The 26724-nt window shown below is 40.6% G+C and overlaps 5 protein-coding genes across 5 annotated transcripts in view; 2 read left to right on the top strand and 3 right to left on the bottom strand.

Annotated features, from left to right (window-relative positions):
* Positions 1 to 374: 374 nt before the first annotated feature.
* LOC133848049 (uncharacterized) lies at positions 375 to 1042 on the bottom strand. The gene is made up of 2 exons (XM_062283416.1): positions 526 to 1042; positions 375 to 463 (listed from the first exon to the last, which is right to left on the bottom strand). The coding sequence occupies exon 1, from the start codon at positions 918 to 920 to the stop codon at positions 549 to 551; it is 372 nt and encodes a 123-aa protein (XP_062139400.1). The 5' UTR covers positions 921 to 1042; the 3' UTR covers positions 375 to 463; positions 526 to 548.
* Positions 1043 to 1539: 497 nt separating this feature from the next.
* On the bottom strand, positions 1540 to 3404 carry LOC133847608 (uncharacterized). Its single transcript, XM_062282768.1, has 4 exons — positions 3138 to 3404; positions 2930 to 3074; positions 1820 to 2826; positions 1540 to 1753 (listed from the first exon to the last, which is right to left on the bottom strand). The coding sequence occupies exons 1-4, from the start codon at positions 3315 to 3317 to the stop codon at positions 1574 to 1576; spliced, it is 1512 nt and encodes a 503-aa protein (XP_062138752.1). The 5' UTR covers positions 3318 to 3404; the 3' UTR covers positions 1540 to 1573.
* Positions 3405 to 4416: 1012 nt separating this feature from the next.
* Positions 4417 to 6491, top strand: LOC133847607 (uncharacterized). The gene is made up of 4 exons (XM_062282767.1): positions 4417 to 4731; positions 4791 to 4935; positions 4991 to 5988; positions 6060 to 6491. Exons 1-4 carry the CDS (start codon positions 4489 to 4491, stop codon positions 6237 to 6239), a joined length of 1566 nt encoding a protein of 521 aa, XP_062138751.1. The 5' UTR covers positions 4417 to 4488; the 3' UTR covers positions 6240 to 6491.
* Positions 6492 to 7222: 731 nt separating this feature from the next.
* On the bottom strand, positions 7223 to 8257 carry LOC133847609 (transmembrane emp24 domain-containing protein 2). Its single transcript, XM_062282769.1, has 3 exons — positions 7995 to 8257; positions 7597 to 7931; positions 7223 to 7532 (listed from the first exon to the last, which is right to left on the bottom strand). The coding sequence occupies exons 1-3, from the start codon at positions 8143 to 8145 to the stop codon at positions 7383 to 7385; spliced, it is 636 nt and encodes a 211-aa protein (XP_062138753.1). The 5' UTR covers positions 8146 to 8257; the 3' UTR covers positions 7223 to 7382.
* Positions 8258 to 8784: 527 nt separating this feature from the next.
* Positions 8785 to 26724, top strand: part of LOC133849144 (uncharacterized) — a 73721-nt gene continuing 55781 nt past the window's right edge. Inside the window, 1 exon segment of the mRNA XM_062285045.1 lies at positions 8785 to 9526. The gene's annotated coding sequence lies outside the window, so the exon portion shown is untranslated.

The following is a 26724-nucleotide window of genomic DNA, read 5'->3' on the forward strand; positions in this document are numbered from 1 at the left end:
TAATCCCATTATTAGCCTCGTTGCGGTTCTTGCACACGCTGAGTGCGGTGCGAGGTTCTGGTCTAGGCTTAACGAACTTTATGGCAGCCAAGACTTCAACGCGGCGAATTTGTTTGCAGTGTTTTAGATCCGAGTGAAGTTGGCTGCGCCAAGAAATGAACCCAGTATTTGTGTTTGCTTGAAATATCCTCGACTCTTATACTGCTCGCTAAAAAAGGGATATTACACATATACCATTAAGTTAAAATGCCTCGCAAACATACCAAGTATTTTGAAATCAATCGAATACATTAAACGCTAAAGAAAACTAAAAGAACAATCGGTGAAATATGAAAATGTAAAAATTATTATTATTTCAGCTTACCCATTTAATTGACTGGCAATTACTGAATTCCCCCCAAATGAATTTGAAATTAATGCTTAACACGAAAACTCTTTAAACTAAATGAATTTCATTAAATTTCTGAAACGCAAAATGAATTAATGAAATGTACAAAAAATCAAAAGGAAAAAGAAATTACTTACTTTGCAGAACATATAAATTTTATTTAACGCTTGAACGCAAGTCGAACAGCGACTTTAATGATGACGTAGATCAGCAAAGCGGTGATACCCAGCAATAAACACAGCTTCAGTATATAATCGATGGAAAAATAGTTGGGCTCATTCGTCTGATAGCTAAGGTGCCGACATTCGGGACGCGAGGTGTCCACCAGCAAAGTGTAGCTATCGCCATTGATCACGCTAGTCCAGAGCCAGTTGGGAAAGCGAGTTATCGAGAGCAGATCGTAGTTCAAGTTCAGATAACAATCGCGATATGTCTCGAGTATATAGTTGCGACACTTTTCGCCGAACGGTGTCACCATGCACACCAAATACATTAATATATTATTTATTAATGGGCTCATCCATGAATCCATGATTAATTATTTATTTTAGCACGCAAAAGTTGAAAATTTTTTAATTTGGTTTTCTTATTTTGAGAAAATAAAAATTTGTGTTCTTTACGCTCTCAGCTCGGAATGAATACTTTTAGTGAGGAACTGAATATCTGTCTAAGCTGTGGCGCAGCCTACTCGAAATGCTTTTTTTTTGGAGTTAAGTCATTGATTTGAACTGGCATTAAAGTCAATTCAGTTTTCTACAAAATGCATCTAATTTTGGTTCGCTAGCCCAAGTGCTTTGTGAGCTATAGCGTTGAACCGCTTTCGGTGAACCGGTTCGCAAAGGTTTTTCCCTTTTAGTTGCTTCTTCTGTTTTGTAATCATTCTCCAAAGTTATTCACTTGACATCCTATAGTTTTCGCAATAAAAAACACTTTGAACCACAGTTGAACCGCTCCACGATCCGGTTTACGATCATAAATATGAATGGAAAAATATCTGTGTTAGTTTTATAGTATATTAGAGCACTAAAACATATTGCAAACCTCTTTTGAAACGTTTTTTCAACCGCTTCTAAAGCATTGTTTCAAGTAATAATAATATTTTATGTAAACCACTTTGAAAGTGTGTAACAAGTTGGAATAATTATAATAATAAGGCAATAATAGATGCATATATAAAAACTAGACTCATTTAGATTGAGCCAGCAGAATCTTGGCATACTCAGAGATGTGAAGCACGCCGTGCTGCAGCGAAGCAATGTGGAGATTGTTGCCATTGCAGTAGTCCGTGTTGATGTGCGGATTGTGCAGCTCGGTGATGAGCGTGGAGCAGGCGGTGGACGAGTCACCCGTTGACTTGAGCATTTTCTAATAAAAAAGCAAAAGAAAAAGTTATCGCAAAAATTGAATTAAAATCGAATTTGATTCACTCACCATCCAAAACTCATTGCCGGGCAACGCGTTGCCATCCCAGGCATACGAGACAACCAGCAGCATGTTCTCCTGTTCCGGTTTATCGAGTTTCGCCGCCGGATTTCGCTTGGAGAGATGCACACGAATGCCGCCCAACGGATGCGAGGAGCTCTTGAGCACAGCGCCATCATGAAGGCCACCGCAACGCGTCAGCTTAAACCACGAGAAGTGAACGACGCCAATGTGAGTGAGTTGCTTGTGAAGCACACGCAAACGCTGCTCGAAGGTCTCCAGAAAGATTTGTTCCTGCTGCGGCGCCACTTTCCAAACCCCCAAGCCAAAGCCAACCACATGGATGTAGGCCTGCTTGTTGGCTTTGAGGGCACGCGCTTGCGCCTCGATGAGCAGCATATCAAAGCTGATGGCATAGCGACGCTTCATGACCAGATTGTCAAAGACATCCTGCTTGTTGCCCGAGACACCAAAGCGTTTGTTATCAATGCTCACAGTGCCATGCAAATGATCCGGTGTCTCATAGAAATGACGCCACACTCGACGATAATCCTGCTCTCGTGTCGTCGGAGTCATCTCCTCCTGCTGTCCATAGCCCTGCTGTTTGGTGTTTTGTGTGCGTGCAATCACAATGTCCTGGAACTCCATCAGATTGCGTCGCGAGAGTCGCGCTCCAATCAGCCCCATGATGACGCCCTCGGTCTCCAAACTTCTTCGATTCTTTGTTACGCGACCGCAATTTGTGCGCTCGCCTTCGTTGATGAACTCCGTGTGCGAGCTGACCGAGAGCAGCGCCGATAGTTTGACTTCATCGTAGCTGAGCACCTGCTCCAACTGCAGTGGCGCCTGCTCCTGCAGACTGCCAATGGGCTCAAAGCCGCTGGCGCCGCGTTCGCCACTCAACAATAGAAATTTGTCGTTGCGCGCAAAGAAGCTGGCGCAACGCTTTGTCAGCAAACGTTGCACAAAGTCCAGGAGCGAGAGTTGACGATACACGGGCAGCTCCACTTCGTTGCCTGTAAAGGGAAATCTTTGTAATTGACATATTCGAAACTATTTGAGACAAGGTGATCCCTCTTCAGTTTACAATCATTATTTCTATACACGGATCTCACTTACCCCACTCGCATTTGTGCTCCAGGAATTGCAAATAGAGCAACAGCGTGCGTTCGTGTATAATGGGATAAACCGAGGCGATCTGCTGGCCAATGATGCCATGACGTTCGGCAGGTTGACTCAGCACTCGACAGCTCTCGACGCCAAACTAGGGAATAGCAATGGGAAGTTGCATAGAGTATATTATAATTGGGTACACTTAAGGACGCACCTCCAATGGAAACTCTGTGGACTTGGCTATAAACGCCTGCACATCGATGATCGCCTCGGGATTCGCCGGCTTAACGGATTCACATTTCTGCAACAATTGTTGGCCAAATTTGGTAATTTCTTGGAATTGTGCATCCAATTGGGGCCAAATGGCATCGACTTGATCGCCAAATGTTGTCATTTTATAGCACTGCACTTGTCAATTTCACAATTGTATTTAAGCCATTGTCCGTTTGCGTCCGGCATTATCGTTTATTTATGTTATACCCTGTTAATAACGGCAATTGGTCGAGCATATTGTCAGTTAAACACCTGCTTTGACCGATGATACGTAATCGATAACTATTAACGATTGACGACCGTTGAGACGTATCTTTTATTTATTTATAATTGCATATTAGGCGATATACATTTGCAAAGTTTACTGTTGGGCTATTAATGATTTTATTTGTCTGTTCACTTATTTGTCTAGGGTATTCCTAATCGACTACCATTTGAAATTGCTAAGGTATCGATACGATGTATTGCCGATACTGATGAAATTATTATTGTGCTACATTTGATAATTAGTTGTTGTTAAACAAATGTTTTTTATGCTCTGGTCACTTTCAATTAAATATATGCACAAATTTGTTGCTATTGAAAATTATTCAAAGGTTTAAAATAATTGCATTGTGGTGAAATTGTAAAATCTTTTAGTATAAAAATACTGCAAAATACCACAAGCGCTAGTGCTTCAGTGTTGGCATGCAAAAAAAACCGTTACTACACTTTTTTTCTAGCATTTTTAAAATATGCTATTATTCGAAGAAAAATTGAGCAGTAGGTAATAAGACACTCGAAAGGCGCAAATAAAAAGTCCACGACGACGTTTAACAAGTTCATTTTACACGGAATTTACAATCTGTTTAAAATAACGCGCTGTTTTATACGCGCTTTGTACCTTTCCTTGAAAACTCAAGGGTAGGTGTTACCAGGTGCCAATTACATTCACTGTATTTTGGTATATCCATAAGAATTAAAACGTATAAATGTTTTATATGGTAACACACTGAAAAATAAAACTGCTTTTTCAAAAACAACAAGTCAAAAGTTGCAAAAAAATGCATGTAATCAATTATTCATGCAATCACCAGTATTTAAAAAGCTATATACATATAACAATACCACACGCGCAAAAAAAAAATGGTGCACGACGACAAATCGACTGAGCATAACTGCAGTATCGATATGTTGATATCTCGATGCGTTCTCAACAATGTTGCTGCAACATGCAATTTTCGGCTTTGTAATGTTTTTGTTTTCGCTAAAGTGTTGTTTGTTGCTTTGTAAAATTCATTAGTATCAAGTTTATGCTACGCAAAACAACGCGTAGTCTGGCGCAAAAACTGGGCAAGTTTCAGAGCAAGATGAGCAGCCCACTAAGCACAGTGTGGCCAAATCCTACAGTGGTGCCTCCACAACAATTGTCCCAGCTGACTCCGTTTGCCAAGCAACAGCTGGAGCAGTGCACAAATTTAGTAAAACCATCGACAAAAGCAGCTGCCGTCGATCTCGATGAGTTTATGCAAATCTCTGAGCAGTTTCCCATACCAGTAAGTGGAAATATCCCCCACACAATACCTCAATAAATGCCTAAATTCTTCACACCTAGTTTCCCATTGACACTTGTCGAGTGAAAACTCAACCTGCAGAACGACGGGAATTGATACGCGGTCAGATTGCCTCAGCTTATCCTATAGTACACGAACTGACGCTTGTGCTCTTGCTAAACTTTTTGGAGCACAAGCAAAAGTATGGTGAGTGAATTGTCTCTAAATTCTAGACAGGATTAACTCCCATTCTCGCTTCCAGGTAATGCCAAGGAATTGAGTGTCTATGGCAATCTCTCGTTAACCGACTTTGTGCAGCGGTTGCTGGACAAACGGTGCGCTTACTTCTTTGGTGGCTGCGATACTTTTAAACTCCTCAGCGGACAACGTGGAAGTGGTGGCTTCGAGCAGATTGGCGATGTGGATAAGCAGCGTTCTCCTCTGTTGCTCGATCAAGTGCTCAGCTATGATGAAATCAAGCTGGCTGCTCTGCTCTATGTGTCCACGCACTCCGAGTTCATTAACAACGGTGATCGCTCCAATGCCGGCGTCGTGGAACAGAACAAAACGCTCATTGAGCGCGAGGGCGTCATCATGGGCATGATTGGTGCACGCTTCGAGCGTGACGAAGTCATGGAGTACCAGGACATTATCATAACGCCACGACAGAATACCGAAGCAAAGGGTTATGGTTACAAGGCGGACAAGCCAAAAAATCGCGCCCAGGATTATCGTCGCTTATGGCGCGACTTCTATGAGGAGCCGCAGGACTTTCGTTACACAGATGTGCCGCAGGATGCGTCACGCTTTCTCCCGCTGCTGCATGACGAGGGTTATCTCGATGCCCGAGTGATGAGCAAACGGTATGCCATCAGCTTCGATTGCCTGCTCTTGGAGGCGGAGGCACGTGCGGCAGCTGCTGGCAAATTGGCCTACATACATGTGGTGGGCTTTGGATTGGGTGTCTGGAAGATATTGGAGGAACAGGAGCGCATATTTCTCTCGACCTTTGAGCAGCGTTTGCGTGCGTTGAGCACGCGTCTGTTGCATGTTGGCGTCGTGCATTTCTCATGGTTTCATTTGAAGCAATGCGACGGCATCTACGATGACGCATTCATTAAAGAGCCAACGCATCCACAGGGTGGCATCAAAGTGCGTCTTTCCGTGCGCAATCCCAACGATAAGCTAAAGGAGGACCAGCTGCTGCTGGTCACGTATGCTTGGGATGGCAATGCGTTGCCAGGCAACGAATTCTGGGCGGTGAGTCATCCTCGAAAATGATTAGGAAATTTAAATTTAGCAATGCATTAATCATTCCTCATGTGTTTTAGAATATGTTGGTAAGCACTGGAGATCCAGCTGCAGCGTGTTCCACGCTGATTACGGAGCTGCAGAACAGTCACATCAACAAACAATACATGAGTCGCAACAACCTGCACGTGGCTTCCATGGAACACGGCCTGTTGCACATTGCCGACTATGCCGAGCGTCTGCTGCACATTTCTTCATAATTAATTTCCTGTTTTTCTATACTTGTCTTTATCGCATTTGTGCTAAGTGTTGTGATAAGCTTAGCTTGAAGAATTTCCCCGAATTTTGCAAATTAATTGCACAAAAATGTCATTGTGATAAGCTTTAAATTTCTACAGACTTTTTGAGTTGAATGGACTTTTTCCATTCTTGAAATTGAATAATTTTTGTTAATCGCTGAATTAAAAATGTTTTAGCAACAAAAGTAATTATACATTTCATATGCAGACGAATGAGTCAAGATCTGTTTTGTAATGTTTTTTTCAAGAAATGTTGAATGTTCAACAGCATTTCGTTTACTCGAGAATGTTTGAAGTGACAGTGAAGAATTGTTTTATATCTGGAAAGGAAAATGAACGACGAATTGTTTTATCTCTGCGAAGCTAATGAAATTCTTACAAATTTTGTCTAATAGCTGCAGTTAGTGTTCTAAAGAAGCAGCTAACTGCAATGATTACTTTTTAGCGAAAGCAAAGTCTCTTTAATTAATCTAACTACATATGTACAAAAGTTGTCATTGAACTAAAGTATGGAAAAGAGTTGCTAAAGAATGCAGATTTTAATTTAATTTAATGGCTTAAAGGAGCTATAATGAGGCACCTAACTGCTATGAACAACTTTAGATTTCATAAAGAACCAGTTGTCTCTATAGACGAAGGAGATAAAGGAATTACTAGATGCTGACCATAATTGTATTGAATAAGTTAGTATAATTTAATTGACAGTATCTCTAAAGAGGCAAAGACTAACTTTGAAATTTGATAGTGTTAATAATGATATGATACAAATGGAGCATAATTTAATTTGCTGAAATAATTTACTGAGCAAGATTCAGCTAACTGCAATAATGTTGCAGCTGACAAGGGAAATATTTTACAACTGTGACATTTTCAGTCTCAAGTGGTTAACTATCTAATTACAGCGCTCGAAAATTATAGGGCGATAGAAAAAACAAGCATCTGAATTGATTGGGTAGGTTGGTTGTTTCGGTTTTTGTTACAAAAAAACGTAGTATTTAATTTAATCAGTTTTAAAATTAGGCTGAGACTTGCAACACATTCACATTCGTACTCCACTCCTTTCTCCGCTCTCCCTTTCACTCCTGTTCAGGTTCCTCCCTTGGATTACACAACGCGCTTCACCTCGAAGAAACGCTTGAGGTAATAAACCTGACCCACAGTCATCAGCACAAGAACGAGGGCCTCAAATGTCGACCACAAGACGACTCTGGAGTTGGTGCTCTCATTGACCGAACGATGGATTTTGTCGCGCACCTGCAATACAACGAGATTTAATGACGAATCCGACGTGGTGTTAACTGAATTGTCGCTGACTTACATGCATGTATTCCTGCTCGTGCTTGACACTCGTCAGCGTTCCAGACAATTCACGAATCATGTCCTCCAGCTTGGTGTGTCCCACCTCCTCTTGACCAGGAGCACCGGGAGCGCGTTGTGGCGCATCGCCCAGCTCGATGGAGAACATGACCATCTTAGGTGTCATGCTGCTGCGCTCGTTGTTGAAGCACACGGTATACACGCCCTTCGAAGGAGCAACGAAAGTATATTTGCCGGAAGATTCCTTTTCGCTTTCGTGCATCACATGCTGATCGGGGCCGGTGATTTTGATGTCCACATCGAGGAAGCCGCCGTCAATCACCTCGAATGTAACACCTAAGTGATGGCACACACATACACATATTACATGATCCACATATAATAGTTATTGTGACTTACCAAACTTTGTGCCACCTTCGACGTTCTCAAAGAAACATTCCTCGTTATGCGCATCGATGTTGACAATGAAGGCTTGCGCTATTGGCGTTCCCATTATTAGCAGCAGGCCACATAATGTTAGCGCTATTTTGGCTAATGATGTTTGCCCCATTTTGCTGTTTTACTGGTTTTCGCGTTCGGAAAATTAGTCGTAAGTAAAATTTATTGCTAAACAGAGCGGCCCAGCCACGTAGTTGTACTTGTGTCGATTGCCAATTGCCGATTGCGATTGTCGTGTGTGTTATCGAAAACAATGACACAGTTGTCACTAAATAAATAGTGGTATATTTTAAGGGCAAACTCGGTGATAGGGTCACACAACATCTGTACGTTTCTTTTATCGATCATGCAACGGATATTTAATTAAAATAATTTAAGAATCTTCTTTTTAAATTGTGTGTTTATTTAATAAAACTAACAGTTGTTGCTGCTTACGTAATTTATATGTGCAGTTTTCTACTAAATATCATAGAATATCAATTTAAATATTTATACTACAATTTTTAATAGTTATAAATAAAAAGCGTATTAATGACATTTTACTTTCATTCTTTTGTAGCAATTTTCTAACAGTGAAAATTTGTTGCGTTTAAACCTCACTGCAAACTTAACAGCCGACTAACAGCTGTTTGGTGCTGTTACCTATCGATAGCGCGCATATATCGTGTGGAATTATCGATAGTGCGCGGTTTGAGGTATTTTTTGGTATTTACCGTTGCCCGATAAGGCTAAACTTAATTTGCCTGCTTCTAAATAACAGTGAGCTGTAAACCTTTAAGCCAAGCGGATGCTGTGCACGGAAAGGCGATACACATACAACAAATTGAATGCGTTTTTCAAAAATATTGAACAAGTGACTTTGTGTACGTGTGTGTTTTTTTGTTGGTGGTAAATCACGTGCGCGAGAGTAAAAGCGAGTGCAGTGTTATTTATTTATTTTTTGTTATTTTTTTTGAGTGTAGTGATGATGCGACAAGTGCCAAAAATACGCATGTAAAGCAAAACACAACAACAGAATAGAAGAAGGCACAAACAACAGAATCGCAAAAAAAGTCAAATAAAAACAAAGCCTGGCCGCCGCCATGGCTGCTTATTTTGAATGCCACGTGCAGACGACGACGGAGTCGCCGACAAAGTCAGCGACATTAGTTATCACTGACAACAGCCACCAACAGTAACAACAAGAAGAAGAATAGTATAGCGTAGTAGTTGTTGACCATAATAAAGCCTTGTAAGCTGCAAGTGGCGCCGCAGCATCTTAAAGTGTTTTGGTCACGCCATAAATCAAGTGACAGGCCCCGCGAGCGGCGCGCATAAACAAAACTCATTTGCACACGTTGTCCTTAACACCGTGTCCTTTGTCGTCGGCGACATAGGCGGGCAACAGCAGCAGCAACAGCAGTAGAAGGCGCGGCAGCGGCAGCGCATAAATTTACCAACAGTTGGCAGCACCGCAGCGCACCGTGGAGATAACAGCAAGTGTTGAGCATTGGGTAAGTGTCCAATATGCGTAGCATACTTTTTTGGCGTGTATTGAACCACGGTGCGTTTACATATTCAAAATGCGACAGAGGTTTTGCCGTTATGTTTTGTTTTTGTCGCACGCAGTTAATGAACAGCAAGTCAAAGCAGTAGAATAAGAAGTTGAAAATGAAGAAGAAGCAGCAGCCGCAGCAGTATTTTGCAAGTGCAAAAGTTTACAAATTCAATTCTCATGCTTCTTTTGACAGCGCTGCATATAAATATGTATGTTAATGTATTTCTATATCCGCATGGTGTGTGTGTGTGTGTGTGGGAGAGGGATGGGAAGAGCGCTAGCAAATCCGTTGTGACATCGGTCGCGCATATTAATTAAAACAAATTCAGCTTGTGCGCTTTAATTAGCGATGGCAAAGAGTAACGGTAATAGCCAAACAAGAACAGCAACAGTGGTCAAAGAAGAAGCAGAAAAACAACAACAACGGAAGATTGACAACGTTGCAGTTTTCAGTTTTGTGTTTTTTTTTTTGTTAGCTTCTCCTTCACCGAAAATCATGTCGTTGACTACGGTGACTCCAAAACTGTAGCATCTCCTTCTCTACTCACAGCTTTTGATTTTTTTCTTGCGCTTTTTGCTCTTTCGTCTTTAGCATTTCTTTTTGCTTGATTTATGCCAAAGGCAGCGTCGCAAAATTATGAAAAATTGTTTCAAGTCGAAAAACAAAAAAAACAAAAACATAGTATAACAAGTTAAGAAATTGCCATATTTTATCCATAAATTTGCTTCACATATTTTCTTTACTTTTTTTTGCGCAGTGTTTTTGGCACCGTTATGCCGTTACTCGCTTGTCCCAATTAACATATACAAATTTCTAACATGAACATAAATTTCAACAGCAACAAAAACAAAATTGACTTTTAAGCGCTAAGCCAAAGGTTATAAATTAAATTTAAACTGTTTGTTAGCTGGACTCGGCGATCTGTCAGGAATGGGAGCGAATGGAAATGGGGAGAAGGAGACGGCAAAAAAGGAAAAACATAGCTATGAACTGAGCTTAACTTAATTATGGAAACGCATTAGATGCACATTATGTACTTTTGACACACATATTTATCTACATTAAAGTTACGTACAAAACTTTAAAAAATCTGCTGAATGGAACGAGTCTTAATTTCATTCAAGAATCTCAAATAGTTTTCCTTAGCATTAGAATTTTGTGTTCTTTTTAATACTTCCCAATCACATTTGCCTGCTACATTTATCAAGTAAGATCTTAAAATGTCGCTTTAAAGTAAGCTATAAAACTTTGTTGAAAATAAGCCTAGTAATATTTGCATTTAATATTTTCTGCGCTTGTCAAATTTTATCAGATCGTTATCTTAATAATCAAAAAATAACAGTATTAAAAATTAATTTTTTTTTAACTTTTGGAAAATATATAATAGCATTATTGGTAATGTATTTTATAAAAATGTTCATGTGTATATGGAATTTACGATGAGTTAAAAGTTCAACTAATGCCGTTTTCTAATAGTGCAGTCACTTCATATCCATGCAATGTAGTTAAGGAATTGGCAAAGCCAAGCCTACAGTTGATGTGCGCTGCCAACTTGACATTGTGGTGCTGCCAACTCTTCAATTTTGGTTTGCCACACAACAGCTTAGCTTAAGCTCTGTCGTCAACTGCGCTCAGCAGCTGTCACATGCTATGGTTAAAGGCTAAGACTAAGGCTGTAGTTTATTTCGACTATATATCAAAAGGCAACTCATTAGATGTGGAAGAGGAAGAAAGCACAGTTAAGTTATTTTACCCATTTACATGCTGATTTCCTCAAAATTGTCCGGTTTTTTGGGGGTTTTGAGCTGCTCATTAATATCAATGGTCGCCTTAATTGCTGGCAGTCAAAACTGCAAGGCATTAAATATGCAATTGTGGTCACCTTAAAACTCCAACGAAGAACAAAGAATGCGCCCGAGAGAGAGACTGAAAGAGAGATAGAGAAAGAGAGAGAGATATGGGATGACGCTTGACTGATTTAATGCATGTCAAAGTGTCAAAATATGCAATGCACAAAGAAAATGGCCACGCCTACAACAGCGGAGTGGGAGGAAGTTGCGGGTCAAACAAACCGACCACAAGCCAAAACCAACCCCCGCCCTCTTAACTACCCTCTTCCCTCCCACCCCCTTAGCAGGACCACAGAACGAGCCAAACAATTATAAATGATAAATGCCAACTGAAGAGTTGAAAGAGACGGATGAGTTGAGACACAGCACCAGCGAGAGGGAGAGAGGGAGAAAGAGAGGAAGAGGGAGAGTTGCAGTTGCTGTGACACACGTATAGTAAACGCACACACACACACACACACATACATACATACATATATTAAAGTTAATTTGGCTCAGCTCATTAATAAAACAACACGCATACGCAGTGGTGTTCAAACTTTAAAACGTTGTTGTTGTTGTTGCTGCTGCTGCTGTTATCCTCGTTGCAGGCTTCGTCGAGCAGACAAATGACAGGCGCCTGCATAATTTATGCATAATAAACCGAGTGATAGCAAACGCAACTTATTAAAAATACGTATAGTGTTATAACAAAGCAGCAACATCTATAAATAACACAAAGAACAACACAAGGATACAGTCACAAACAGAGTGAGAGAGGGGAAGAGAAAGAGAGAGAGAGATGGGAACACAGGTGGCTTGGCATTTGCTAAAAAGCGCTTTAACTTTTCGTCAAGTGGCTGTGCAACTGTAGTTGCTGCTGTTGCCGCTGCGGTTGCTGCTGTTGCTGTTGCCAACAATTTGGGTTTCATTTTCGTTTAGTGTCAAGTGGCAACAACAATAACAACAACAACGATTACAAACTTACTGTTATAGCTGCACACGACAACCAACTAAAACTGTTGGCATAATAACAACACCAGCAAACGACAACGACAACAACCACAAAAAACAACAACAACTTGTCACTGGCAGCTGCTTGTGATGCTCTTCTTAACGTGGCTCACACGGTGCTCGCAACTAGTTTGTTACAGTCCAAAAATCAACCAACGTCTTCTGGCCGAATGAGGAGGAAAGTTTTGAAGTTCTTCAGAATTGAGCCAAAGGTTGTGCAGTCCAAGTTTATGTTGGGTCTAATTTCTTTTGTTAAATTAAAAAAGGTTTAAACGCTTTCTTATATACAATTATTAAACCAGCTTTCAGTCAATTAAAATAAGATTTTAAAACATTTCAATGAAGCAAACAAGAAAGGAATATTTAACTGAATTATTGCAACTTTTTCGTTCCTTGTCATAAAACTTGATTAAAAATTTCCTTTTTATACTGTTTGAATTATTTCGAAATCTTATTTTGTTTCTTATTATTAAAAATATAAGAAGAAGAAAGCTTATTGATTTTTTGCAAATATTGCACTAAATCGTTTAAGTTTTCCTTTTTGTCCATAAATTTTGATTTCGTTTTGCAAATAAACTGAATGCTTCAACATTTTCTTTGTTTTCAAGGAGCTTTGCTCTAAAAAGTTTAGTTAATGCTTTAGAATGCACGCTCTAGTAGCACTTGCTTTTTTTGCCAATTCTTTTTTCTCTTTAAATTGTTTTAAAATCGTACTTATTTATAAGCTTTTTGAATGACAAGCTTTAATGAGCTTTGCATGCAAATGGTTGCACTACAGCTTTTTTAAAATGTCTATTCTATTAAGAAGCATAGTTTTTGTTTTTGCTAACTTATAAGTACGTAGAGTTTAGAAAATAGCAGCAAAAATGTATTGGACAGCAGAAGAGCCATTCAATCACTTCTTTCAAGAGTCTCTATCTTATGTTGTAAGGATGCGCTTAAATTTTGATTTGATTTATGAATTGGAAAAAGAATAACAACAAAAGAATAACAACAAAACTTTTAGAACTGATCGTAAAAGTCAACTTAAGTGTTGTAAGTAGCTTACAAAAAAAAAGAGGAAAATAGAGGAAGATGGGGAGAGTGAGAGCAAGTGAGGAAGAGAAGAACGTGGAAGGGTAAAGCAGCTTTCGTTGTGTTCAACAATTTTCGCAATGAGCTGGAAATTTATTGTTGTTATTGTTGTGGCACTGGATGCTTGCTTAGCTAAGCGTTTCCCGTTGCTTTGCTGATTTATAAGCCCAAACAGTGCACAGGGCACACACACTCACACACACACACTCACACACGCGTACGCATACATAAATATGTGGGGCGAGAGCAGTTGCAGTGCTGCTCAAACTGTAAACATTGCACAGACATAAATTTTGAAGGTGAAGCAACTCTCAGGACGCGACTGTTAAGAGCAGGAGTGTGTGTGTGTGCGTGTGTGTGTGCGTGTGTAAATGATGCGTTTTCTTAACCTTATTTTTGTATGCACTACTTAAACACACACACACAAGCAGAGGGAGTGCGTGAGATAAAGAGAGAGGGAGAGAGGGGAGAGAGAGGGGGGCGCACCCACTTGAATGCTGCCTTTTGGCTGTTTGCGGGGCATTCTATCATCATTATGCTGCCACATGATAATGAGCATAATAATGTGCTTGATAATCATCTGGCGAATGCTTTGCGATGATTATGTGGACGCCTGGAATAAACTAAAGCAAGCATATTGGCAACAACAACAAGAGAGCCAACAGCAGCAGCAGCAGTGACTTCGTCTTGGGAAAGCAATTTTGCAAATTGCACAAACACAGGCAACTCACACACACACACGCACAGGCATACGCGCATACTCCTACTCAATACATTTGAGCTGTAAGCATTACCTCGAACGTTTGCCTCTCCCACACTTGGCTCACAGTGCGTATGATTAATTTAAATGCAATTCTATTTGCATAGAACAGCAACACGCAGGCGGCATGTGTGTGAGTGTGTGTGTGTGTGACTGTGTGTGGGTGTGTTGCATGCAGCCATGGCAGGTGCCAGCTGCAACCATAAGACACTCGGTATTCTTTTTCTCTCTCCCTTTTTTTTCTCTTTTTTTTTGCGCTTTTTTTGTGCTCTATCTATGTCTTCTTTGCTGCTGCTGTTGTTGTTGTAGTTGTTGTTGTAGTAGATGTTGTAGTTGTTGTTGTTGTTTTAGTTGTTGTTGTAGTAGATGTTGTAGTTGTTGTTGTAGTTGTTGTTGTTGTTGTAGTTGTTGTTGTTGTTGTAGTTGTTGTTGTTGTTGCTACTGTTTGCTTCTCATTCCATTGACATTTGCAGTCTTTCCATTTCTCTGCATGTGCTATGTTAATGTGTTTGTTTCTTGAAGCGTGAGCTGCATATACCACACACACACACACACACACACACACACACACACATACACACACATATTTGAAGTTTTGCCTCTCTGCCTCTTCAATGCGCCCTTTCTCAATTTCAGCCTCGTCTTGCACTCTTCATTTTGTTTGCTTTAAGCGCTCGAAATCAATTAAATGCATAGTTTCGAGTTGCTCAAGAGCCGTTTGCACTTTTGCCTCTTACTCCCTTTCCCCTCTACCCCCCTCTACCCCCTCTACCACGCCGTCAGCAAACATTTAGAGCAATTCCAGGGCCAATGTTGGCGCCAAAAAAAAAAAAAAAAAAAGACTGCTGCATACTTTTGTGCGCTTGCAAAAACATTTTTATGCGCCACGCTCGAATTCATTAGCACGCAAGCAAGTTGTGCTTGTTGCCCTCTCGCTCTCGCTCGCACTCACTTTTCCAACTGTCAGTGCGTCTGTCTGCTTGAAGTGTTTAGCTTATTGAAAAGTTTTCATTTGGCGTGGCGTGGCACGTTTAGCGTAAAGTTGCAGCCAACGCCAACGCCAACGCAGTCAGAGGCCTGCCTCCCTTTAAGTTGCTCGCTGGCATCTTGTGTCAGGTGTGTGTTTGTGTGTGTGTTTGTGTGTGGAGGGGGCGGGAGGGAAAGATGCAAATACCCAAATGACAAAGTGAACTTAACTTGACGTCAGCGACGATGCGACGATGACTTTGGCGTCTCGACCGACGACCGTCGACTGTCGACTGTCGTGCTAATCAGCCGGCGAGTTTAACGGTTGCCTCTGCACAAAACTTGAACTTGCCACTGCAACTGCCACGGCAAGTGGCAGCGTAGCACGTTGCACGACTGCCAAAAAGTTGCGTAAATTATGTAGCGGGACAGTAATTAGAGGAGGCCAAAAACTTTTGTTGCACAAATAGTTTTGGACAGCGTTAAGCTGCATTGCCAAAGCCGCCAAGCATGGCAATTGTGCGCATTGTTGGCTTATCGATTAACCTATCGATAAGTGCAAAACTGCAAAACTGCAAAATTGTGGTATGCAAGAGCAAAAACAGTTGTACAATGACGTAATGAGGAAAGAGTAATATCGAGTAGAGTCGATAACTTGTAAATTCTTCTATTCGGGCTTATCGATTAACCTATCGATAAGTGCAAATTGCAGTGAGCAGAGCAAGAACCGTTGTAAAATGCATGCGATGAGATTCTACAACTGTTCGATAACTTATCGGTTGTATGTTATCGATGACATTTCGATTAATGAGTAATACACAAACAAATTATTAGCTAACTTGTCAATTCCAACCAAAAGTGCTGGGTTGGCACAGGTTAAACGCATAGGTTATCGATAAGTACAGCGATTACCGAAAGCACAATCGTTTGAGACTTGTAAATAGCCACTTAACGCAAAAGGGCTGAAACGACAATGGGTTTGACAATTTGCTGGCAAAGCAAAGTTGACGCTCTTTTGGACAACTGTTATTGCTATCGATAACTATGGGGTGTCGCATTCGGATCCATCGTGAGAGTGTAGCTTTATTTAAATTTTCCAATTTGACAGTGTTTGGAAAGTCGTATAATGCGATGACTCCCAAGGTCGCATTTTGTTTTGCTTCGCTTTTGACTTTTCGTGTGCGGGTGGTGTGTGTGTGTGTGAGTGTGTATTTTTTTAATATTATTTATGTGCGAGCGTGTTTATCAACAAAGTGCAATAATCGTTATCGAGTCGAAACAAGAGCTGAAACTGATTTATGAGCACTTTTGGTTGTCGCACAATGTGTTGCTCTTTAGCGCCACTCTTAACATGTCTACAGCAGCACAGACAGCGACAAAGACGCGAAGAGAGGGAGGGGAAGGGATACAGACAGAGAGAGAGAGAGAGAGAGAGAGAGTGATAGCAGTGTTAAAGTCCCCAGCTGGCGACCCGATGCGACCCTAATAAACCTTAACGAATCTGCAAAATGAGTTAGACACCGCTATGCCATTAAAAATGCCATCAATGCCTCCTCCAGTCGAAATATCTGAACAACAACGACAACAACAACTCCCCGAAAACTGAAGCAGAGACCAAACCAAAACCAAACCAAAACCAAACCAAACCAAACCAAACCAATTCAAAGCAATCCAATTCAAGAAAAAAAAGAGGAGAATGAGCGTATAATAACAACAAGAAATCCATTGTAAATGGGGGGAAAGAGGAAGCAGCCGTATGGCATAATAATAACCGCCAACTTGTCACCTCACCTCCGATTTGGTGTCGTGCAAAGTCAACCTTTATTATGGCATCGTTGGAGCAACGAGGCAACCGGCAACCGATGGGTCGCCTAGCTCGCTGCTGGCTGCTGCCTGCTGGCTGCCTTGGTAACGGCCACAAGCTCGTAAAAGGAATGTCGGAAGAGCAAAAAAATTACGTGTATCCTTTTTCTAATCGCAACTGCTGCTGCTGCTGCTGCGTGCAAGTGGGGACGAGGAAAACTCACACACACACACTCACACACACATACAGTCATATATCGCAGCGTAACTATTACTTTTATTTGCTTTCTCCATGTGTGTGTGTGTGTGTGTGTGTGTGTGCACACCTCGAGGGCATTTGGGGGCATGGTCATGTGCTGTCACTTTGTGGTTTAGTCCTTTTGGCTTAGTTCATAAATGTTGCGTCCAATGCGGGCGGCTTAAAAACGTGGCCAGGCTGCCGACGAGTTACAATCCAAAAAATACCCGCTTGCAACACACTTCTTACCTCTTTCCTTCCCTGAATCCTTACCCCTCCCCCCCCTTCCCCAAAGGACACGCTGCTGCTTCGCTACTTCTGTTTTCATTTCGTTGCGCTGCGGTTTTTTTTTTTTTTTGTCTCTTTTTGTTGTGTGTCGCATACAAAGTGATAACGAAATAAATAAATAATAAAATTCGTTTTTATTTCAACGGTTTTCAGCAAGTTTCTTGCCCATAAATAAATAGCTACTGTGCTCTGTGCTTAGTTCTCAGTTCTCAGTTCGCTCTCCGCTCTCCGCTCTCCCCCCTTTACGACCCTCCTCTAGCTGTCATGAAGTTTGTCGCATGGTTAGTTAAATATGGCATACCATTGCCCTGCCCAAATGGTAATATCCACTTGTAGTGGGAGCGCTGTCCACTTGCTCTTTCTTTGGCTCTCTCTCTCTCTGTCTTTCGCTCTGTGGCAAGTTGAATGTAATAACTGAGCGAGTGCATAAATTGTCCCTCTGCCAGCTGCAAAGCTTTGACCATAAAAGGGACTCTGAAACAGCACAAAATGTGTGGCAAGAAGTGAAGGGACAGGAACGACCCAAGTGACGATTCACTTCTGAGTTATGGGTAGCCAAAACTGTCTCATAAAAGTGTTTTACCATCACTTCAAACAAAAACGTGGCAACTTTAAGTTGAAGTCAACTCGAAAGTTAACTTAAGCAACTGAGTACTCAATTAATCAGATTTGTTAACAAGTTTCCACTTTTTCTTCAAGTTAACTTTTCCAATTTGTAAAACAAATATTATTAGCTGATACTCTTTAACAATAAATTTGCAAAATTAGATTAATCTCCATAAATTTTCTCAAAAATACTGCAGATTTCACTTTTTTTTTTGTTGAACTCAAATTTTACTGCTAAATAATAATAACTTGCAATGTACGAATTTTCCAGTATTTGCTTGCAATATTCAAATTGAAAAATTCCACATGATTCTTGGAGAATATAAAGTACATTTTTGCTTGCAATGAAAATTTCACAAATTTTCAGTATTTCATTTGTCAATTTGAAATTGAAATATATTGTTAAACGTGCTTTACGATTCGCAGTATTTTATTCACAAATTTTGTAAATTGAAAAATTCCAAATGATTCTCAGAAAACGAAAAACGAAAACGATTTTAAATTCGATACCTTAAGTGTTCGTCTGTGCTTTTTTTTTTTTGGCTTTTCTATGCGCTGTGCAATAAAATATTTTATGCATATTCAATTTGACCCTTTTTGTGTAGTTATTTAACATATACAAGTATATATATATGTATATTGTTCATTAACGCACAGGAAATTGATGCATATTTTTTAATGAGCGTTGCATTAATAATTGATATTGAGTGTTGGAAAATGCAAAAACCTGATTAAATTTGATACCAATTACTGAACTACTTGCGGCTCATACTTTTCCCCTCCCTGCCCCTCCCCCTCTCTGTTTATATCTACAAAATCCAATCCCTAGATTCGTTAACTGTGGCTGTGCGGCAAAGTCACGTTCAGCAATTTCTTTTTTTTCGCCTCTTTCTGGGTTTTGGTTTTCTGTTGTTGTTGCTGTTGTTGTTGTTGTTGTTGCTGTTGTTGCGGTTGTTGTTGTTTTGTCGTGTTCAATCTGTTTTTAGCTTGCTGGCGGACTTTATACGCTGTCTGCCAGTCGGGCGGAGCACAATTAATCATAAACAGCAGATAGAAAGAGCTCTGTTTCTGTTTCTGGCCGTAAACTGAGCTAAATACATCGAGTCTTGGACCCTTGGCCAATTCACCACCTGAGCTGTCGAGAGAGTGAGAGATGGGATGCCAGAGAACTCTGGCCGTGCTGTGCTGTGAGACTGTCACATGCGTTGTTCCCAGAGCAAAAGCTGAGCTGAGCTGAGCTGAGTGGCTGTTGCACAACAACCAAGTCAAACAATTCGGCGAGCCACAAACTTGCTGCAAAATATTGCGTTTGTGCGTGTCGCCACAGTCGCCGACAGCTTCATTCTATCCCCATATGCGTAGCCTCTCTCTCTCTCTCTCTCTCTCTCTATCTCTCTCTTTCTCTCTTTCACTGTGCGTCGCGGGCGTTGGTGCCGCAATGCGTAACACGTGCTGCAAATGAAAGTAGCTGCGCTGCTGCTGCGAAAGCTTGCCACACATTCAGCTTACAGCTGCCACTTTGCCACTTTTCTATCTGGGAATATCTTAATACGCATACGCCTGGTTAGCCAACTGTGCTCTCCCACTCTCCCACTCTTCCAATGTATGTTCGTTCGCATGTTTTTAATCAATTTCTTGCCATATTTTATATATATTTTGCTTTAATTAGTTGTACGACTTTGCAGCCTTTAAATTGCGTAGAATTTATTTATAGAGTTGTTTGATTCATTTCTTGGAATACTTTAAAAACCAAAAATGTGTTTATTTTGGCTTTTGATGTTTATTTCATTTACTAATTACATAATTATATAAAGTCAGATGTATTTTCCATATTTTTCAGTTAGTTTTGGGTTTAGAGAAAATGTTGAAAATGTTGTTCAACTTGTGTGTCGCTCAGCTCAAGGTTAGTTGGACAACTTTCTAGTTCATCCTATCGTGCGATTAAATCTTATTTGCCATCATTTTTGCACCTTGTTTTATGGCGTTGCTGGCGTTTATTGCCTTTGGCACATTCCTTTTTGCCTTTTCAATTGTCTTTCCAATGATCTATCAAAATGTTGTGTTGCCATAAAGAAGTTGCTTAAGATGCTGATGCTGATGATGACGATGTTGTTGTTGTCCATCTTCCTTTCTAGTTTGATGTTTTCCATTAACTAAGCACATCGTGTATTCACATTATTATTATTATCACAATCATTTTCATTTCGCTCTTTTTTTTTTTTGGTTTTTGTTTTTATTAGTTTTCGCTAGTTCCACTCATCGTTTCATCTATTTTATTTGATGGCCAATTATTTGATTTAAAGTTGAAATGCGTAACACATGCTGTCGTTGCATTTGAGCCACCTGCCTGGCTGTCTTGTTGTGCTTCGCCCACTTTTGTGTGACTTTTATTATGGCCATAATTTGAAAAACACAGCGCGAGTCTATACATTGCCCTTCCCTCCGCCCTTCCATCAGCTGACTAACTCTACTCCTCGCTCATTTTGCTATGCGTGCTATTTTCTTTCAGTCTGCCTCGTAATTTGCATTTAAATTTGGCCAATGTTTGTGCCTTTTTCGCTCGTTGGCAAAACAAAAGAAACAACGTCACAGCGCGCGCGAGTCGTCGTTGTGGATGGATGAAAGGATGGGTTCGTTTGTCGGTTCGGGGAGCGATTTTTGTAGCAGGTTGGCAGGGCTTACGGCCAGTGTGGTAGTCTGCTGCCGCCTCTCGGTGTGGTGTGGTGCGGTGTGGTGTGGGGCGTGTTATCAGCGCAAGTTGACAACTTTGCAATGCGTTCGCTTAGATTTGTTTAATATTTGCCCGCAGGAGTCACCCAACTCAAAAAATAAAAACCCCGTGCTCGCCGTTCTCCCTCCAGCTGCTGCCCCTATATATATATATGCTTTCCTCCTCCCACACACGCACACACACACACACACCGAACCACGCCCTTACTCCGCTTTGATGTTTGTTATGAACCGAGACAACAAAAAGAGAAAAAAATGAGAAAGAGAAAAGCTGGAAAAAAAGTGCCAAGTTGGCTAAGTTGTTAGTGGAGAGGTTGTTGGCTTAGAGGAAGGGCGAAAATAAGCGAGGCTTGGGCGGGGGCGTGGGAGGTGGAGGGGGCGGGTAGGTGCGTCAAAAACTGTAGCCAAATATTAAATAACCTTTCGTTTATTGGCTTAGACATGACGCACTCCACGTGCTTCCACTTGGCTCACAGCTTGTTCACAGTTCTCTCTCCCTCCCTCTCTCTCTCTCCCTCGCTCTCTATCTCGTGCTGTCTCTTTTTTGTTGCCCATTCCTATTTATCGCATTCTACGAGTATTTTCATTCCGTTTCGTTTCGTTTTTCGTTTTATTGCCACAAATTTCGTTTGATAAGCCGACCAAACTTTTTACAGTTGACAGTTTTTGCTTCGTCCATCTCCGTCTGTCTCCGCCTCCTCCTCCTCCTTCTTTATTTCTCTACCATTGTGTGAGCACCTCCTTCGCTTCAATCCGATGATGACTAGAGAATCCAGTGAGAGGCACCCAAAGTTTTTGTCGCCCCAAAAATTTGACGTAAAAGCTCATTAACGTGATATAAATTAGATTTTGGGTGTTAGTGCAGAAAATCTAGATACACTTGGCAACACTTGGCATAGTTAATGCTCTCGGTCTTCGGGTCAACAGGGTTCCTTGCCCCTCCCTCTCTCTCTCTCACTCTCTGCCTCTCTCTGTTACGCATGTCACACTCGTTAGGCATATTGTTGCACCTCCCTTCTTTGCATCCTTTTTAAGCCTTTCTCTACTATGAACTCTTACTCATTTTTGTGGGTGTGGCAAAGTTTATCACACATCGGTCGACCCCAAAAATGGTATGCAATTAGCTCAAGCTTGGGCATTTTCGCTCGTTACAGCATTATATTTTATTACCTGAATGGTAACGGGAACGGGAACGGGAACGAACAAGAGGAATGGGGAGGCGAACGAGTCGAAACCTTTTCCAATCTGGCTTATCAGATGGCTTGTTCTCCCACAGGATGCGGCCAAATGTAGTTGCCACTAGTTTCACATTTAATTTGCTCTTTAAACTGTTCGATATTTGGTTTTGGCAAGTGCGTTTCAAAATTATATTTCGTATAATACCAAACAATTTAACTAGCGTATTCCTGCAATTGAAATTGGTATTAGTTTCATTGCAATAAACAAAATACCCGAAGCAATGTTTTTACTAAAGACAAACTATTTTCACATCAAAACTATTAACTATATTTCCGCATATGCAATTAATTTAATATATTTTTAAAATTATAATATGCAGCGCTTATTCTATTAAATTTCAAAGGTTGACTAGCTTTGTCAGTTATAATTACAAAAAAAAAAAACTTATTAAACAAAGTTTACTGGGCAACTCTTTTTCATTTTCAATTAGAATTTGTATTAATTACATTTCAGTATAAGCAATTTATTCGTAAGCTGCTTATTTCAAGTTTATTTAATAAGCCAACAAATGAAATTGTTAGCAAATGTCTTTTCGAGCGATTTCAGCGTTTTCTTCTGCCCTTTTTGCAGCTGATGGCTGACAAAACAGTTAATGAATCCCAATAGCAATAACAACAGAAAAAAAGAGATGTTCATAGAGTGCTCAAGTGAAGCGACGACAAAGACGTCGACGTAGACGTAGACGTAGACGCAGACGCTGGGATCTGTTTATTTGGTTTGACTTGTGTTTATTTATTCGGTTTATTAGAGAAGTGGAAGAGAAGGGAAACGCGCTATTGTCTGATATCTTTTCATATTGCCAGCTTACCTTATTATGAGCAACAGCACGCACAACTATTTGGGGCTGGTCGAGTAATATGAATATGCTGAAATCTCTTCAAATTGTTTCCAATTCAATGCCTATAAGTAATCCCATATTTCCCCCCGTCCCAGTCAACCCATCTACAACAAAAAATACCATGTAATTTGACTCAATTCAAGTGGATGCTTTAGCATTGCACATTCCAAAGTTTTGGCTATCAGCTTTCGCAGTGTCGAGGGTGAGGAAAACTCGCCACAAATTGCAGCACACACAGCTTGTTCACTTGCTATTCGCTATTCGCCAAAATACCAAATAGCCATAAATGTGCGCCTGCTGCTGCTGCTGCTGCTTGAGCCAAGAACCTTGGCTAGAAGTGGAGTTGATATAGAAAGGGGGATAGAGTGAGGGGAGACAGAGACGACTCGTACTTGAACGCATTGTTGTTTTAGCCATCTAATATTGGATTTGTTATTGTTACTTCTTTCTCAGTGCTTTTTTGTTCTTATATATGTATGTGTGTATGGATGTGCTATATGTCTATATATTATACAGTACACACATATGTGTACACACACATCTATGCACCAACAATATTCATGCGAGCATAGACCTTCCAATCTACGAACCAAAACGACGCCCACGGCCCTGCGCCTCGTGTCTGTTGTTTCAGGCGCTCCAGCAAAACGCAAAACAACAAAAAAGAGGAAAAAATCGAGAGAGAGAGAAAAAAAAAATGAAAATGAAAATGAAAGAAGGAACATTTTTGTGTTATATTTTTTTGTCATGTGTTCCGGAATGCCCGAGACCTCCTACTTTCCCTCCACTCCACTACCGCCCGCCCGCCACTTGCTCCACTCTTGTCGCTGTCCGCTGCTAAGCTCGAGATTTATGTACTGAAAGTACGTTGAAATGCAAAAAAGAAAAGCACGAAAATTCTATATAGAAATAAAATAAAATAAAACAAATTTTATTATTTATATTTGTCGTGACTTCGATTTATTATATGGCTATGGCCTCTACACACGCATACACGCTGGTTCAGTTTAGATGCGCAGATAAACTCGAACTCTGTCTGTCTGCCTGTTTGTATTGGTATATGTGTGTGTGTGTGTGTGTGTGTGTGGTGTGTGGCAGACGCGTCGCATATGTCCCTCTCTGGCTCTCTCTCAACTCACTCTCTTTGCCTTCCTTTCGCTTGCTTTCCCTCTTTCTGTTTATGACACATTTTCCTTTCTTAGATTGACTATGCGTATGTTTCTCCCTCTGTCTGTGTGTGTGTGTGAGTGTGTTTGTGTGTAATGGTACTTTCTTTTCAATATGAGCCGATTGTTTATAACCCGTTGTCATTGCTCGCTTTTAGGCAGTTGTCGTTGCTCGTAAGGTCCCTTTTGCCTAATGGCTTTTGTTTTCTTTTTTTTTTTTTGTTGTCCTTGTCTCTCCATGTCTTTGCAATACCCTCTATTGATAGCGACACTCGAAACGGGAATATTATAACAATTGGCTGATTTGCATAACTTTTTCCAAGCAGACGTCAGGACGTCTGTCCGCCTGTTCAGAAGCAAACTAAACAGCAAATTCTCAAGCGACTTTATTGCAAGTTGGACAAGTTGCTGCTTTATGCGAAAGCTTTTCTATAGATAAAAATCAGACTGATCAAATTACTCTATACTATGTTGTTGACGTAGAAATGATCGGTTAAATTATACTATTAAAATTTATATTGTTTCTTAGGTTGTATTTCTCAGCTTTTGATAGCTCTGCGATTTTTGTACAGAGTAGCTGCTAGTTTATCACACTCAACTCTGTCGGCTTGTATTTGTATCTGTTGTTGTAGCTGAAGTAATTGTTCGATTTCGACATTTCGCCAGCTTCAGTTTTCATTTAAGGACGGTTTCATTTGCGGTTCTTTTGGGCCTATTACTATAACTGTTTACAGCTCAATAGCCTGTCACTTCAAACCCTTAATAACATGTTCAAACGTTGTACAAACAAAAAAACTGGCTAAACATTTTATGCAATTTTCTAGTTCCTGTTGAAGTTAAAGTTGCCGCCAGGCCCCACACAAATTTGGCTAACTAACATCCAATTGTGCCCCGCCCATTAAATGTTGATAAAAGGAGCGCTAAGCTGCACGGGGGTGGGAAGGTGGAGGGGATTAAGCAGATAGAGCATTGGTCGGCTGCAGAATTCAATTAGAAAGGCAAAAATCATGTCGAAAACAATCATAATTACTTCCGGGGCTTTCGTTTTATTTTTAGATACCCTCGCCAAATCAATCGCTTCCACTCTATCTCGCTCCCACTCTATCTCACGCTGACTATCTCGCTCTGTTTGCTGGCGCGGCTGCCATTAGAGAGTATAAGCTCATTAGACCGCAAACTTTGCCTGCTGGACGCTTAAAACTGCCCAGCGCAGAGTCAGAACTGACATGCTAATGACAACAACAGCAACAATCATCATCATAATAGATAAACAACAACAACGAAAACAAGTTGAAGAAGAATAGCAATAACCACAGCGCAAAAGAAATGGAGAAAAGCGAAAATCAAATTCAGCAAATCAACAAATTAGCGCTGTCAAACTGTGTGTGTGTGTAGATTTTCATTCCTCTTTCTATCACTCCCTTACTCGCTCTCTCTCTTTCTCTCTCTCTCTCTCTCTTCATTTCTCTTTCTAACAATCTATCGTCCTTTCACTCTATGTGTGCGGCCCTCTTGGCAATAATGTAATTTGAAGTGACCCTCAACAAACAGTGCGTTGGCGTCAGCCAAACTCCATTCAATAAGTCAATATTTACGCATTTCATTTACTCACTTTCAATTTATAACCATTAAATGTAATTTCTGTTTTCACGCCGCTCAATTGAGAGAAAGCACGCGTCTCCGACCGTCTCTCGCCCTCCTTTATCGTTCGTTATCTTTATCCCCTAGTCAGCAGCGTGGAAGGGAAACTTTCACTAAGCCCTCTCGCTTGCTCATTTGCGCATTCGCCACGACAATTTTTTAGCGTTAATTTCAGAGCTACTTATGCACAGCAGTAGACATCGGACATGCTCCACTCCAATAGTGGTACGTTGAATGTTCAATCCCTATGCTGACTCCCTTTCTCCCCCTCTCCTCCTTTGCTTTTAGCTCATCACTGTCGCTCGGTTTCAATGGGTAATACATCTCAGCCAGCCAGCAAGGCAGCCAGCTGTCTGGCCGGAGGGGCAAATTCAAACATGGCCCTTATTCTGGGCTAATTTACTTTGTCACTGTCCCAGTCTCATTCGGAGTCGCAGTCACTGTCACAGTCTCTGTTTCTATCTCTGTTCCCATTCAGTTCGGTTCTGCCTGAAAAGCTAATCTGCATTGCGTAGTCGCCAACTATAGCGAACTATAGACAATTGCCTGCACACTATGATTGTTCAAGTTGCTTCTCTATCCATATTTCGACTGTCCGGCTGTCCAGTCACAAAAATGTCTAGGACTTCCAAAACTTTGATATACTTTTGTTTTTGAGCTCTATTTACAATATACTATTTTATTTATTTATTCATTAATATCAATTTATGCGATTTCTTCAAATTAATGTAGTAATTTTCTTCAATATATTTTTTGTTTATTTTCGAAAGATTTTCCGAATATTCCTAAGAATTCTTTATTTTATATTTTTTAAATTAAATTTTATTTTATTTAAATTCTCTTAATACTATTTTGTCGCTTTATCTCCAATCACTTAATTTTATTTTGTTCCATTTCATTTCGTTCCGTTTTTACATTATTTAATTGTATTTATTTATTCACTTCATTTCAGTTAATCATT

This window comes from Drosophila sulfurigaster, chromosome X (genome assembly GCF_023558435.1).
Source record: "Drosophila sulfurigaster albostrigata strain 15112-1811.04 chromosome X, ASM2355843v2, whole genome shotgun sequence".
Classification (NCBI taxonomy): Eukaryota; Metazoa; Arthropoda; class Insecta; order Diptera; family Drosophilidae; genus Drosophila; species Drosophila sulfurigaster.

Coding starts and splice junctions, on each gene's coding strand:
- LOC133848049 (XM_062283416.1), bottom strand. CDS start 920: ATGGATTCATGGATGAGCCCATTAATAAATAATATATTAATGTATTTG.
- LOC133847608 (XM_062282768.1), bottom strand. CDS start 3,317: ATGACAACATTTGGCGATCAAGTCGATGCCATTTGGCCCCAATTGGAT. Junction 3,075..3,137: donor CCACAGAGTTTCCATTGGAG/GTGCGTCCTTAA, acceptor GCTATTCCCTAG/TTTGGCGTCGAGAGCTGTCG. Junction 1,754..1,819: donor CCGGCAATGAGTTTTGGATG/GTGAGTGAATCA, acceptor CTTTTTTATTAG/AAAATGCTCAAGTCAACGGG.
- LOC133847607 (XM_062282767.1), top strand. CDS start 4,489: ATGCTACGCAAAACAACGCGTAGTCTGGCGCAAAAACTGGGCAAGTTT. Junction 4,732..4,790: donor CTGAGCAGTTTCCCATACCA/GTAAGTGGAAAT, acceptor CTTCACACCTAG/TTTCCCATTGACACTTGTCG. Junction 5,989..6,059: donor CAGGCAACGAATTCTGGGCG/GTGAGTCATCCT, acceptor CATGTGTTTTAG/AATATGTTGGTAAGCACTGG.
- LOC133847609 (XM_062282769.1), bottom strand. CDS start 8,145: ATGGGGCAAACATCATTAGCCAAAATAGCGCTAACATTATGTGGCCTG. Junction 7,932..7,994: donor CGAAGGTGGCACAAAGTTTG/GTAAGTCACAAT, acceptor GCCATCACTTAG/GTGTTACATTCGAGGTGATT. Junction 7,533..7,596: donor ACGAGCAGGAATACATGCAT/GTAAGTCAGCGA, acceptor GTTGTATTGCAG/GTGCGCGACAAAATCCATCG.